Source organism: Castor canadensis, chromosome 19, assembly GCF_047511655.1.
Source record: "Castor canadensis chromosome 19, mCasCan1.hap1v2, whole genome shotgun sequence".
Classification (NCBI taxonomy): Eukaryota; Metazoa; Chordata; class Mammalia; order Rodentia; family Castoridae; genus Castor; species Castor canadensis.
Window position 1 is genome coordinate 7,043,255 of NC_133404.1, and position 15,800 is coordinate 7,059,054.

At 39.1% G+C, this 15,800-nt stretch overlaps 1 protein-coding gene across 2 annotated transcripts in view; it reads left to right on the forward strand.

The window, feature by feature from the left end:
* Nucleotides 1-15,800, forward strand: part of Scaper (S-phase cyclin A associated protein in the ER) — a 477,645-nt gene that overhangs the window by 157,499 nt on the left and 304,346 nt on the right. For both annotated transcript variants that reach the window (XM_074061919.1, XM_074061920.1), the window contains exon 16: nt 10,644-10,799. In XM_074061919.1, the coding sequence (XP_073918020.1) occupies nt 10,644-10,799 (156 nt within the window). The remainder of the gene's footprint in view (nt 1-10,643; nt 10,800-15,800) is intronic.

Sequence of the window (15,800 nt, forward strand, 5' to 3'; positions counted from 1 at the left end):
GCAGATGCTCTACAGCTTGAGCCACTCTGTCAGCAAAATAACACTTCTTAATAACAAGTATTTACCTCTATTTTAGTATCAAGAGAAGAAGGAGAAATAAAGTCAAGGAGATTGTTGACTTTGTAATAAATACTTCTTTATCATCTGAGGGATTATTTCCTAAGAGTTTTTTAAGATTATAAAAAATTATGAAACATTGAGAGTTTGGGGGATTATATTTGCTAGTTTTCCATTGTTGTAACAAAAGACCTGAAATAATTTGTAAAGAGCAAATGTTTATTTTGGCTCATAACTCTGGAGTTCTCATTCCATGATTGATTGGTCTCATGGCTGTGAGCCTGTGGTGAGGCAGCACATCGTGGTGGGAGGTGCAGAGGAGTTCACCTTATCAGCCAGGAAGCAAGTGAGGAAGGAGGCAGTGGCTGGGCACCCGCAGTTCTGTAGGGGCATGCCCATTACTGGCCTCTTCAAGGGTCTAACCTCCCCCCTAGGAGTACCACTGGAGACCATGCCTTTAAAACAGGAACCTTTTGGGGACACTCAGTATTAAAACTATAGCAAAGTCCATTTAAATTTATGATAATTTTGAGAAAATCCCTGCTCAAATAGGTGAGAAAATTAGCACTCATATTTCTTTCCATTTTCTGGTCTCCCCCAGCAATTTTCCATAGTTGTATTGTTTTTGCATTGTTAAATTTCCAAGTTTCACATTCCTTATGTGTATATGGACTCAATGCTTACCAATTCTCTGTTCATGTGTCTTTGTTTTGATTTCGCTCTTGGTTTGCTGAATTTTATTATGTAATTTTCCCAGGGAAAGCTCATATGTGCTTTGTTGCCTGAGAACTTACATCCTTCGGGACTATGGCATTTGCAACCTGAATTACATCTTGGCTGACACCCAGATTCCGGTTTGTAGTATCCTTCCTTCGAACCCTGTAGAAATTATTTCATTGTCTTCTAGCATTCACTCTTTCTGTGAAGAAGGCCACTAAGGCTACACTGAATTTTTGCTTTCATATATGTGAATTGAATTTAGCACTTGGAAGCTTAACGTTTGATTATTTCTCCTTAATGTTTCATATTTAGTATGGGCATTGTGGTGCAGGTCTCCTGAGTCAGTTTTTCATCACATAACGTAGGTTCTTTCAGTTTATTTCTTCCCTTTCTGTTGGCTTTGGTAACTCCATGAGCCTTATATTCCTATTAGCTTATCTTGTCTCGCTCACTTTATTCAAGGCTTATTTAGCATCTATTCATTTTCAATTGGAAAATCTCCATTTGCAGCATTTGTCACAAGCTTTTCCCTCCATTAGTAATTTGGGTTTTTACCGTCTGTTCTCTGTTCTAGTCTGTGATGTGTTACTTTGTCCCTAATCACCATTTGTTTCACCATTATGTCGTTCATATTCACATTCTTGTTAACGTCAGTGTTACAGAGAGTTCAGGGGGAGTTTTCAGCATTTTCTTGAGTTGTTTTCCTCTAATTTGAATTATTTACCTGACATTTGCATATTCTCTTCCCTCTGAATTTTATTTCGCTTAGGGCATTAGCTCTTAGTCCTCTCTTTCTTTTTTTATTTTTTGTGGTACAAGGGTTCGAACTTGGGGCTTCACACTTAAGAGGCATGTGCTCTACTGCTTGAGTCACACACCTCAACATGAACTTTTGCATGTTTATTTTGGAGATAGGGTCTTGCTTTTTACCCCGGTCAGCCTGGACCACGATCTTCCTATTTTACACTTCTTGCTGTCGATGGGATGACAGGTGTTTGCCACCACACCAGCTTTTTTCCATTATGATGAGTCTCATAAACTTTTTTGCTCACTCTGCTCTACAGCCACAATCCTCCTGATCTCAGCCTTCTGCATAGATGGGATGACAGGTGCACACTACCACATCTAGCTATTAGTTGAGATAGGATCTTGTGATCTTTTTGCCTGGGCTGGCCTCAATCTGCAGTCATCCCAGTCTCAGCCTCCCTTGTAGCTTGAAATGACAGGCTTTAGCTACCAGTGCCTGTCTCATTCTTTTTTTTTTTTTTCTTCTTTCCTCTCTTGATTATGCTTGATATGTGAGCCCTGATGCAGTATTAGTCAAGTTTTTTCATGTACTTGTCTGTCTTGTGCATTCAGTAGCTTTGAAAGGTAGTTACAGGACTGATCTACTTAGAGAAGCACTTAAAGACATGGCTGTGGTGTGAAGCTTGGGAAAGCTCAGTGAGAACCACAGTCAAACTTTCTTGTCTGAGATACAAGATCTAGAGAGCTTTTCTTTATTGAAGAGGGTACACTGTCCTATTTAGGTGCTGTTTTCACTGTAGCATACTCTTCCCCTGGCTTTCAATGGCTAGCTTTATCATTAGCAATACTTTACTCATAAAACATGTACTATATACTGAAACTTGGCTGTTAAGAGTCAATACATGTAACCAGATGTGGTTATGCACATCTATAATCCCAGCTACTCAGGAGGTAGAGATAGGGAGTATTGTCATTTGAGGCTCAGGCAAAAAGTTAGTGATACCACCATCTCAATTAATAAGCTGGGCATGTGGGTGCACAGCTATGCTAGAGGCCTAGGCAGGAGGATCATGGTCAAAGGCTGGTCCCTGGCAAAAAGTGAGATCTTATATGAAAAATAACTTAAAAAAAAAAAAAGGATGGGGGCATGGCTCAAGTGGTAGAGTGCCTGCCTAGCAAGCTCAAGGCCCTGAGTTCAAACCCCAGTGCCACCAAAAAAACCCAAAAAAGCAATATATGTGAAGTTGAAGATGCAGCAAATAGCTCAGTGCCTTGTACTAATTGTCACTTACTCAGAGTTTGTAAAGTAAAAATGATTTCTTAGCTTTATCTTTTGTCCTTCAAACTCATTAGAATAGCATGAACATACCTAATTAAATGTAGTGTGTTGTGTGGAGTTGTAAATTATCATATTAAGCAGAACTTTATAAGATCTCTGTAGGAATCTTAAATTATTTCTCATCTAAAAAATATTTCAATAGGTCTGGAGACATGGGTGGCAGTTGTACCTGCCTAGCAAGCAAAGAACCATGAGTTCTAATCCCAGTACAACATTCCTTTTTTTTTTTAGGAGCAAACTTACATAATATATGACATTTACATGAAAAATAGTAAAACAAGCAAGAGGGAAAATACACATTTAAAATTTTTTTATGGTAAATTTAGATATTGTTGACTATTGTAGAAACACCAATTCTTATTTTTTTCTTTTTTTTATTGTTTTATTATTCATATGTGCATGCAAGGCTTGGGTCATTTCTCCCCCATGCCCCCACCCCCTACCTTACCACCGACTCCGCCCCCTCCCTCTCCCCCCCACCCCCTCAATACCCATCATAAACTATTTTGCCCTTATCTCTAATTTTGTTGAAGAGAGAGTATAGGCAATAATGGTAAGGAACAAGTGTTCCTGGTTGACATAAGGATAGCTATACAGGGAGTTGACTCACATTAATTTCCTGTGCGTGTGTGTTACCTTCTAGATTAATTCTTTTTGATCTAACCTTTTCTGTAGTTCCTGGTCCCGTTTTCCTATTGGCCTCAGTTGCTTTTAAGGTATCTGCTTTAGTTTCTCTGTGTTAAGGGAAAAAAATGCTAGCTAATTTTTTAGGTTTCTTACCTATCCTCACCCCTCCCTTGTGTGCTCTCGCTTTTATCATGTGCTTAAAGTCCAGTCCCATTGTTGTGTTTGCCCTTGATCTAATGTCCGCATATGAGGGAGAACATACGATTTTTGGTCTTTTGGGCCAGGCTAACCTCACTCAGAATGATGTTTGCCAATTCCATCCATTTACCAGCAAATGATAACATTTCGTTCTTCTTCATGGCTACATAAAGTATAGATACCACATTTTCTTAATCCATTCGTCAGTGGTGGGGAAGCTTGGCTGTTTCCATAACTTGGCGATTGTGAATAGTGCCGCAATAAACATGGGTGTGCAGGTGCCTCTGGAGTAACCTGTGTCACAGTCGTTTGGGTATATCCCCAAGAGTGGTATTGCTGAATCACATGGTAGGTCAATGTTTAGCTTTTTAAGTACCCTCCAACTTTTTTTCCAGAGTGGTTGTACTAGTTTACATTCCCACCAACAGTGTAAGAGGGTTCCTTTTGCCCTGCATCCTCGCCAACACCTGTTGTTGTTGATGTTGCTAATGATGGCTATTCTAACAGGGGTGAGGTGGAATCTTAGTGTGGTTTTAATTTGCATTTCATTTATTGCTAGAGATGGTGAGCATTTTTTCATATGTTTTTTGGCCATTTGAATTTCTTCTTTTGAGAAAGTTCTGTTTAGTTCACTTGCCCATTTCTTTATTGGTTCATTAGTTTTGGGAGAATTTAGTTTTTTAAGTTCCCTATATATTCTGGTTATCAGTCCTTTGTCCGATGTATAGTTGGCAAATATTTTCTCCCACTCTGTGGGTGTTCTCTTCAGTTTAGAGACCATTTCTTTTGGTGAACAGAAGCTTTTTAGTTTTATGAGATCCCATTTATCTATGCTATCTCTTAGTTGCTGTGCTGCTGGGGTTTCGTTGAGAAAGTTCTTACTTATACCTACTAATTCCAGAGTATTTCCTACTCTTTCCTGAATCAACTTTAGAGTTTGTGGTCTGATATTAAGATCCTTGATCCATTTTGAGTCAATATTGGTATAGGGTGATATACATGGATCTAGTTTCAGTTTTTTGCAGACTGCTAACCAGTCTTCCCAGCAGTTTTTGTTGAAGAGGCTGCTATTTCTCCATCGTATATTTTTAGCTCCTTTGTCAAAGATAAGTTGGTTATAGTTGTGTGGCTTCTTATCTGGGTCCTCTATTCTGTTCCACTGGTCTTCATGTCTGTTTTTGTGCCAGTACCATGCTGTTTTTATCATTATTGCTTTGTAATATAGTTTGAAGTAAGGTATTGTGATACCTCCAATATTGTTTTTTTGACTGAGTATTGCATTGGCTATTTGTGGCCTCTTGTGTTTCCATATAAATTTCACAGTAGATTTTTCAATCTCTTTAATGAATGTCATTGGAATTTTGATGGGAATTGCATTGAACATGTAGATTACTTTTGGGAGTATCAACATTTTTACTATGTTGATTCTACCAATCCATGAGCATGGGAGATCTCTCCACTTTCTATAGTCTTCCTCACTCTCTTTCTTCAGAAGTTTATAGTTTTCCTTGTAGAGGTCATTCACATCTTTTGTTAGGTTTATACCTAGGTATTTGATTTTTTTTTGAGGCTATTGTAAATGGAATTGTTTTCATACATTCTTTTTCAGTTTGCTCATTGTTAGTGTATAGAAATACTAATGACTTTTCTATGTTGATTTTATATCCTGCTACCTGGCTGTAGCTATTGATGATTTCTAGGAGCTGCTGAGTTGAGTTTTTTGGGTCTTTAAGGTATAGGATCATGGCATCTGCAAATAGGGATATTTTGACAGTTTCTTTACCTATTTGTATTCCTTTTATTCCTTCTTCTTGCCTAATTGCTCTGACAAGGAATTCCAGTACTATGTTGAATAGGAGTGGAGATAGTGGGCATCCTTGTCTGGTTCCTGATTTTGGAGGGAATGGTTTCAGTTTTTCTCCATTAAGTATAATGGTGGCTGTAGGTTTGTCATAGATAGCTTTTATAATGTTGAGGTACTTTCCTTCTATTCCTAGTTTTCTTAGAGCTTTTATCATGAAATAGTGTTGGATCTTACCAAAGGCTTTTTCTGCATCTATTGAGATGATCATGTGGTTTTTGTCTTTGCTACTGTTAATGTGGTTTATTACGTTTACTGATTTTCGTATGTTGAACCACCCCTGCATCCCTGGGATGAAGCCTACTTGGTCGTGGTGAATAATCTTTTTGATGTATTGTTGAATTCGGTTTGCCATTATTTTGTTGAGGATTTTTGCGTCAGTGTTAATTAAGGAGATTGGCCTATAGTTCTCCTTTTTGGAGGTGTCTTTGCCTGGTTTTGGGATAAGTGTAATACTGGCTTCATAAAATGTGTTAGGCAGTTTTCCTTCCCTTTCTATTTCATGGAACAGTTTAAGGAGGGTTGGTATCAGTTCTTCTTTAAAGGTCTGATAGAATTCAGCAGAGAATCCATCAGGTCCTGGACTTTTCTTTTTGGGGAGACTCTTGATTGCTGCTTCAATTTCATTTTGTGTTACAGGTCTATTCAGGTGATTAATTTCCTCTTTGTTCAGTTTTGGTGATCACGTGTATCTAGAAATCTGTCCATTTCTTTTAGATTTTCAAATTTATTTGAATATAGGTTCTCGACGTAGTCTCTGATGATTTCCTGGACTTCCATGGTGTTTGTTGTTATCTCCCCTTTTGCATTCCTGATTCTACTAATTTGGGATTTTACTCTCCGCATTTCAGTCAGGTTTGCCAGGGGTCTATCGATCTTGTTTATTTTTTCAAAGAATCAACTTTTTGTTTCATTAATTCTTTGTATGGTTTTTTTGGTTTCTATTTCGTTGATTTCAGCTCTTATTTTTATTATTTCTCTCCTTCTATTTGTTTTGGGATTGGCTTGTTCTTGTTTTTCTAGGAGTTTGAGATGTATCATTAGGTCATTGACTTAGGATCTTTCAGTCTTTTTAATAAACGCACTCATTGCTAAACTTTCCTCTCAGGACTGCCTTTGCTGTGTCCCATAGGTTCCAGTAGGTTGTGTTTTCATTTTCATTGACTTCCAGGAACTTTTTAATTTCCTCTTTTATTTCATCGATGATCCATTCTTCATTAAGTAATGAGTTATTTAGTTTTCAGCTGTTTGCATGTTTTTTGTCTTTACTTTTGTTGTTGAGTTCTACTTTTACTGCATTGTGGTCAGATAGTATGCACGGTATAATTTCTATTTTCTTATATTTGCTGAAGCTTGCTTTGTGCCCTAGGATGTGATCTATTTTGGAGAAGGTTCCATGAGCTGCTGAGAAGAATGTATATTGTGTAGAGGTTGGATGAAATGTTCTGTAGACATCAACTAGGTCCATTTGATCTATTGCATATTTTAGATCTTGGATTTCTTTATTAATTTTTTGTTTGGATGACCTATCTATTGATGATAATGGGGTGTTAAAGTCTCCCACAACCGCTTTGTTGGCGTTAATATATGTTTTTAGGTTTTCAGGGTATGGTTGATGAAATTGGGTGCGTTGACATTGGGTGAATACAGGTTGATGATTATTATTTCCTTTTGGTCTATTTCCCCTTTTATTAGTATGGAATGTCCTTCTTTATCTCATTTGATCAATGAAGGTTTGAAGTCTACTTTGTCAGAGATAAGTATTGCTATTCCTGCCTGTTTTCGGGGGCCATCGGCTTGGTAAATCTTCTTCCAGCCTTTCATCCTAAGCCTGTGCTTATTTCTGTCAGGGAGATGGGTCTCCTGTAAGCAACAAATTGTTGGATCTTCCCTTTCAGTCCATTTTGTCAAGCGGTGCCTTTTGATGGGTGAATTAAGTCCGTAACGTTAAGCGTTAGTACTGATAGGTATGTGGTGATTCCTGTCATTTAGTTGTTGTAGTTCTTTGAAGGTTTGATTGGGTGTACCTAAGTTGAGGTTACTCTCTACTTTCTTGCTTTTTCTTTTCCTGTGGTTTGGTGCTGCCTGTCTTTTCATGGTTAAGTTGGGTTTCACTTTCTGTGTGCAGAATCCCTTGAAGAATCTATTCTAGTGGTGTCTTTGTGGTCACATATTGTTTTAGTTTCTGCTTATCATGGAAGACTTTTATTGCTCCATCTATTTTGAATGATAGTTTTGCTGAGTAGAGTATCCTGGGGTTGAAGTTATTTTCATTCAGTGCCTGGTAGATCTCATCCCACGCTCTTCTTGCTTTTAATGTTTCTGTGGAGAAGTCTGCTGTGATTTTGATGGGTTTACCTTTGTATGTTATTTTTTTTCTCTCTTACAGCCTTCAATGTTCTTTCCCTAGTTTCTGAACTTGTTGTTTTAATGATGATATGTCGTGGCGTAGTTCTATTTTGATCTGGTCTGTTTGGTGTCCTGGAGGCCTCTTGCATCTGTATGGGAATATCTTTCTCTAGATTTGGGAAATTTTCCATTATTATTTTGTTGAATATATTACGCATTCCCTTTGCTTGCCCCTGTTCTCCTTCTTCTATGCCCATGATTCTCAAGTTTGATCTTTTGATGGAGTCAGTGAGTTCTTGCATTTTCTTTTCACAGGTCTTGAGTTGTTTAATTGATAGTTCTTTGGTTTTTCCTTTAATTACCATTTCATCTTCAAGTTCTTAGATTCTGTCTTCTGTTTGTTCTATTTTGCTGGATTCGCCTTCTGTTTTGTTTTGTAGTTCTGTTTTGTTCTTTTTTCTGAGGTTTTCCATATCCTAGGTCATTTCCTCTGTAATGTTTTGTATTTTTGTCCTGAGTTCATTTATCTCTTTATTATCGTGTTCTCTGTTTCACTTTGGTGTTTATACAGTGCTTCTATTGTTTCCTTTATTTCTTCTTTTCCTTTTTTAAATTCTCTTTTTTTGTTGTCTTAGAATTTCTTGAGTGTCTCCTGTACATTTTGGTTGACCCTATCCAGTATCATCTCTATGAAATTCTCATTGAGTACCTGTAGTATGTCTTCTTTTAAATTATTCTTGTGGACTTCATTGGGTCCTTTGGCATAGTTTATTTGCATTTTATTGGAGTCTGGATCTGAGTATCTGTTTTCTTCATTTCCCTCTGGTTCCTGTACTAATTTTTTGCTGTGTGGATATTGGTTTCCCTGTTTTTCCGTCTTCCCGTCATTGTCTTTGGTGTTGTTACTGTCCCTATACTGTGTGCACTTAAGTATTTTCTAGCTTGTAATAATAACAATGGTGATATTTAGAATGAAAGGATGAGCAGAGATGGAAAGCAAGAAGTTAAAGAAAAGGGAAAAACAAACAGATAAGAAGGAGAAAACAGAACAAGGAATCAGACAAGAAAGTTTCAATGGTATAAACAGGGAGCGTTATTGTACTAATCAGCAGTAAGCTGAACAGGCATTAGAGAGAGTGAGAAAGGATTGACAATAAAAATTAAAAAAAAAATAAACATAAGAATAAAAATAAAAAATGAGTAAATGAAAGAAATATCTATATATAAAAATAAAATAAAATAAAAGGAAAAATAGAAAATTTAAAAAAAACCCAAAAAACCTCTATGTTCAAATGCAGTGAAGTTTCAGTCGTAATAATTTTAGTGTCCATCTCAGTGTCCAATCCTGGAGATGGTGCCTCAGATGTTGTTGTATAGTTGTCTCATCAAAGGGGACGCATAAAGTAGAACAAAACTACACACACACACACACACACACACACACACACACACACAAAACCCCCACCAAGTGTCCCAAGTTCAAATGCAATACAATTTCAGTAAGTTTTTCAGCTTGCAGGTGTAATTCCATTGTTCTCTCATCAAAGGTAGGGAGAAAAAGAGAAAAAAAAAAGTCTGGAGACAGTTCTGAGAATGGTATTTGCAGCTATGGCTTGTCTTTCCCTGCTGTCAGCCTGCTGTAGCTGGCGGCGTTATTCATGCAGATCTCAGGGGTGAGCTTAACCCTCACCTGGTCCTGGAGCCTTTGTTTGCTCAGAGTTCTCCTGTGCGGGAGCCTCTGCTACAGGCTTTCCCCTTTCCAAGCACTGGGAAAGGTGACACTGCCCCGCGTTGTCAGGCCTGTGTGTTTATCTACAGTTCATGTGGGAGGTGGGTCTTCCCCCCTCTCCTGTGCAGTTTTCCCCCCACCATCACTTTTACAAGCTTTCCTGCTCCTGCTTACTGGGCGGTGCTGCTGCTCCTGCCAGCCACCATGTTTGTTTACAGCTCACGGGGGAAGTGGGTCTTCCCTCCTCTGCTGTGGAGTTTTCCTCCCTCCTCCACTCTTACAAGCTTCCCCACTCCTGGTTGCTGGGCGCGCCCCGCTCCCGCCAGAGCCTCTCCGGCCTGACCGGCTCGTTTATTTACAGTCCCGGGAAGGTTCCCTTCCCCCAGTCTTCAGCGCTCAGGGCGCCCCACCCTCGTTCCTGCGTGTCTTTATTGTTCTTATTGCTTATTACTCAGTTTCTCTTTTTTCCCTGGGTGGAGGTCGGTCTGTCCAGGGGGCTATGCTGCTCTGGCCCAGGCTTGTCTGTGGGAGAACCGCGGTACCGCGAAGCTCACCTGGTCCGCGTCTTCCCAAGCCGTCTGGGCGCGGGTGACTGGCGCCCCGGGGCCCTCCTGGTTTCTCCGTTTAACGTGAAGTGGAGATTCTCTGCACCGGCTGGAGGTGTGGAGGGGTCAAAGTTTTGCCTCTTCTCGGTGATTTTCCTGCAAAGTGTGTCTCCAGCATCTCTCCAAGATTTCACTATAGGAGGCTCGCTTTCTGCTTCCTCCCTCTAGCCGCCATCTTGGAATCTCTCTCCAGTACAACATTTCATTGGCAGTTTCCTTAATTCATTCTTACTCACTCCTGTGAGTTCATTAAATACGCTTAGGTAGATATGAAAGGAAGAAAATCCTTGCAGCTGTTTTTTTTCACATGCCTTACCACTGATTTATATAAAACCATTGTTAAATTTCTTAAATTTGTGAGGTTGATAGAATTAATTCGTTCTAACTATACTTTCTTTGTTCTTATTGAAGGTAAATGAAATTGCCTTTATAAATACCCTTGAAGCCCAGAATAAACGCCATGATGTTTTGTCGAAACTGAAGGAATATGAGCAGAGACTTAATGAATTACAAGAGGAACGTCAGAGAAGACAGGAGGAAAAGCAAGCCCGTGATGAGGCCGTGCAGGTAGGAGTTTATTTAGCAGACATTTATTGAACACTTGTCAGATGCTAGGCTCAGAGTCAGGTGCTGAGCATCCAAACAGGGGTAAAACCTTGTCTTTGTTCCCAGTGCTGCAGTAATTATTAATAATTCCTGTTTGGAAATACAGTCTGATTGCCAGCAGGTAGTGTTTACTCCCTCGGAGAAGGAGGTGATCAGAGCTTTTGTCAGTAGGTGGCAGTCCGCGGAGGAGTGTCTCCAATGTCGTGCAGGTGAAGAATTGAACTTAAGCAGCAGATTCTTACCTATTCTTTTCTAATTGGGTTGGGTAGAATATGCTTTTCTCCTCATCAGCCTTCCGGAACTGGATAAAATTTTTGTTTATGACAAGGGGCACATTGTCATTTATTAAGTGGTATCATCAGATATCTGAATCAGCTTTTAATCTCTGTAGCAGACACTAAGTTAGCTGTCATTTTCTGGATGGGAAGAAAGGTAAAAGCATAACCTGTGCTGCTGTTAATCACCTATTTTAGATTTCCTTGGTAAAATCCCTTGCCTGTAGAATCTTCTAGGCCCTGACTTTTGCACTATTCAAATACAAATGCAGACTTATTATTTGTATTGTAGGCTCTTTATTTTTGTTCTTTCATTCAGTGATCATTTTGAGTTACTCTGAGTAATACATTGTTGTGGGTATACACATACCCCATGAGACATAAACATAAGCAGCTCTTAACTCGTTAGGATAAGTGCTGGAGTGAAGGCATTCTATGCAGGAAGGAGAGCTCCTTAGTGATGCAGGGAGTGGAGAGGACAGGAGAGAGTCTGCAGAATACCAGGGGAGATGATTGTAAAGTGACATTTCAGCAGAAGACACGAGCACACGATGCCATGTAGTGTGGAGGCCTTTCGTGCAGAAGGACACACAAGGGAGACTGTGTGTGGAGTTTTGGGACAGATCACAAACAGCTTTGGTGCTAGGTTAAAAACTGAGGGTATTAATATTTCATGCTTCTTCATGGCATGGGGGTGTTTTAGGAATTAAAGTCTTAAAACATTTTAATTTTATTGATTTCCTTTTGCCATTTGTGGATTACCAGGCATTCCTGTATTCATCACTGATCTCTACTAGGTTAGAATCTAGTGTCTTATTTAACTTAGGTTTGAAAGTACAGAATGCTTAAAAACTTCATTTTATCATTTATTAATTCATTCTTTTTGTTAGCATATAATAATTGTAGAGGGGGAGATACATTTTGATATTTACATATATGCTTACAATATCACTTAGTGAGATTCACCCCCTCCATCATTCTCCCTGGTTACCCTTCCCCCGCTTAGAACTCTTTTCATCCTTCTATTTTCATATGTGACTACAAACTACATCCATTATAGTCACCCTCATTTACCCTTTCCTTCTGCCTTCTGCCCTCTGCCTGCCCACTGCTACCCACCCCTGGAAAAGACCTGTTTTACCTTCCTTTTCTTTTTTTAAAAAGTGTATTTGATAGTTCAAGGGGGTTTTGCTCTGGCACTTCATGTATAAATGGTGCTTAAATCAAATTAACTACCCCATTACTTACTCTTTCTCTATTACTCTGCTGCCTATTACTCAACAGCTTACAGTGCATTATATTGTATTATATTCATACCACTAATTCTTTATGCTGTCAAATCAATAAATAAAAACTGATATTTAGATTTTAATTTCAGTCTTTCTTTGCCATGAACAGCTGGCTGTTTTCTTTACAACAGGACCATTTTATACAAATAATTAATTTTCATAAATACTTTTCAGCCACTGTTAGTCTTTTATAATTTGGAGATAAATAAAATATGACCTTGTCTTTATGGCAAATAATAAAGTAAAGTTTCACATGAAAGGGTATAATTAAAGTACTTATAAGGCATAGAGGTACCATGACAGGAGGGACGCTTAGCTTTGTTGGTGAAGGAAGATGTCAGGGAAGGTTCTGGAAAAGTTGATCCCCCTCCGTCACTGAGACCTGTGGATAACTGTGTGGAAGATAGTGCGTCTTCATAGGTGGACATCTTTGGCTCCTTTCTCTGCATTTTGCAGATTCGGAAGAATAATTTTCTTCAGTTTGAAAATGATGACTCTTGCTTAAAATTTAGGAACATCCATTAAAGTGTAAAGGAAAGCAATTCATTAAAAGTGACTCTCCAGAAGTATTTTCCTTTTTAAAAGTGTAGAAATTCCCTATGGGTATAGTTTTCAAAGAAAAACTTGAAAACTGACTGGCAGAGTGGCTCAATGGTAGAGCACCTGCCTAGGTGCTCAGGGTGAAGTCCTGAGTTCAAACCCCCAGTATCTCACACACACACACACACACACACACACACACACACACACACACACACACTCTCTCTCTCTCTCTCTCTCTCTCTCTCTCTCTCTCTCTCTCTCTCACACACACACACGCACAAAAAGAAGTAATGAAAAACTTGAAACCTGTCTACAAGTTTGGGATATACTGACATTGTTGGAAAAATCCACTGGTAGTAAATAACATTAAATTAATATTTCATGCTTCATGTCACTGGTGGTTTTAGGAACTTAAAATGTTAAGACAGTTTAAAATTGTGTCAACTAAAAAATTTAAACTTTTTAGTCTTAAAACATAATAAAAAATTTAGCCCCCACTAGCTGTGTAAGTACTAATGCCAAAATTCTGTAATTATGTTAAGTATAACAAGATCAAGACAGGATTTCAAGGGTCCTTCGTTTATACTCGACCTTCCCCGCCTGAAGGCTCCACAACATCAGATTCAACCCCAAGTGGATGGAAGATATTACAGGAGTGTTCTTGCTGCTCACATGAGCTATGTAGTGAGGCCTCACATAGTGGCATCTGTACTGACAGACACAGACTTTTTTCCTAAACAATGTAGTGTAAGAATTCTTCAAGGTATTTGCATTGCGTTAGGGATCAGAAGGCGTCTGAAGATGATTAAAGCACCTGCGAGGATGTGCAGAGGGAACGCGTAGATGCCAGGCTGTTTTACATAAGGGACCTGAGCATGGGCAGGTTTGGTGTCCATGGGGTCCTGGAGCCTGTCAGTACCCATGGACCAACAGAGGACTGTGCTTTATATCTTCTCTTAGTGAAGAGGCCTTCCAGTGAACTTACAGGCAGTCGTGATCCTTATTTCTTATTTGCCATTACTGTTAGGAATTTTCTTGATTGATTAGATTTAAGCTCAATTTCCTTAAATATTGTGCTTTGTCCTTTTACACTAACTATTTAAGTCAGAAATAAGGAAGGGTTAGAAGAAGCATTGTTTAGACTGCAATAAGAAAGTGAGAGTCTGTGAGGTTCTTTTGTAGGATTAAGGATTAGTTAGATTTCTTCTTGCTTTTTTTTTTTTTTTTTTCTTTTGCAGTGCTGGCATCTGAATGCAGGGCTTCATGTCATGTCTGTTAGGCAGGTGTTCTACCACTTGAACCACGCCTACAACCCTTTTTACTCTGATTGTTTTGGACATAGGGTCTTCCTTTTTTGCTGAGGCTGGCCTGCACTGGTATCCTTCTGTTTTATGCTTCCCACTAGTCACTGCACTATCCACACCCAGCTCTCTTCCCCCATTAGGATGGGGTCTTGCAAACTTTTTTGCCTGGGCTGGCCTGGAACTGTGATCCCCCAAGTTTCAGCCTCCTGTGTAGCTTGGGATGACAGGCATACACTATCATGCCCAGCTATTGGTTGAGATGGGGTCTGTCCAGCTTTTTATATGGACTGGCCTCAAATTACAATCTTCCCAATCTCAGCTTCCCAAGTACCTGGGATTACAGGTATGAGCCACCAGCACCCAGCTAGGATTAGTTATAGTTTCAGTTACTTTACTATTGGTTTAAATTCATTATTTACACATGTATAGGTGTATAATGTTTGTCATTTTATAGAGTTATACCTCATGTATTAAGCAGATATTTGGGAATTCTTGACCTCTGTGGAACTTAAATTTAAGATTGGAAAATGATAGTTGAATTTGCTACTTTTGCTCATTAGTTATACATACTAAAAGAATATGTGTTTATATTTATTTCTGTATTTATTTTTGAGATTCAGGGTCTCCAGGCTGTCCTTGAACTTACAATCCTTAAATCCATGAAAACAATCAGCAATTTGACTTGATACTTATAAGTCTAGAATCTAGCTGCATTGTACGTATGCCGTTATTTTTATATAATAGTATAATATCACAGAGCCAATTCACAGCTTTTAGAATTGTATTTCTCAAGCTCATGGTTTACAAAGTACGAGGTGAAGAGCTCTGTTGCATTTTGATATACTTAGTACCACAGTCATTGCATCTTGTTATGAAGACCGTGTTTTCAGAGAGAATATACGTGTTTTAAACCTTGAGCAAGAGAAAATATTTTTGTGCTCATTTCCTTTAGTGGAGAATGTTTTCTGGACCAGATTTGATAGTTTGCGGTGTTATGAGCTAAGATCTTGAGTAGCTCAACAAGTTCCCACATCCACCTGATTGCTGATGAGAAGAAGCTACAGCCAGCTCACGCAGTATTGTGCCAGATGCTGCAGAGTTAGGTTTACGTGTAACTGCATGCCTCCGTCAGTCTGCAGTGTTCCTCAGTGTCCTGCTGAAGTCAGTGCATTCTAACTCCCAGTGTCAGAGAGAAGGGGGGGGGAGAGAGAGAGAGAGAGAGAGAGGGAGGGAGAGGAGAATGAATGAGAATATCAGGTCAGGTGATCCTTCGGGTTACTTTTTTTCTGCTGTCTTTTACTGAGCCCTTACTATGACCAAATACTACGTCAAGTGCCTACAATTAGTAATTTAGAACCTCACAATAAAATGAGGCAATTAATCATAAAGAAGGAGGGGGGCAGGGAGAGATGGGGTTTGCTACCTGGGAAATGGGATGGGTAACATGGGAAAAATTAGCAAAGTACTGCCACTAGGCAGAAATATACACAGGCACAGTATTTCATGTCGAATTTCCCTGTTTTGTTGAAGATGTATCTTCTGCCTTGATCT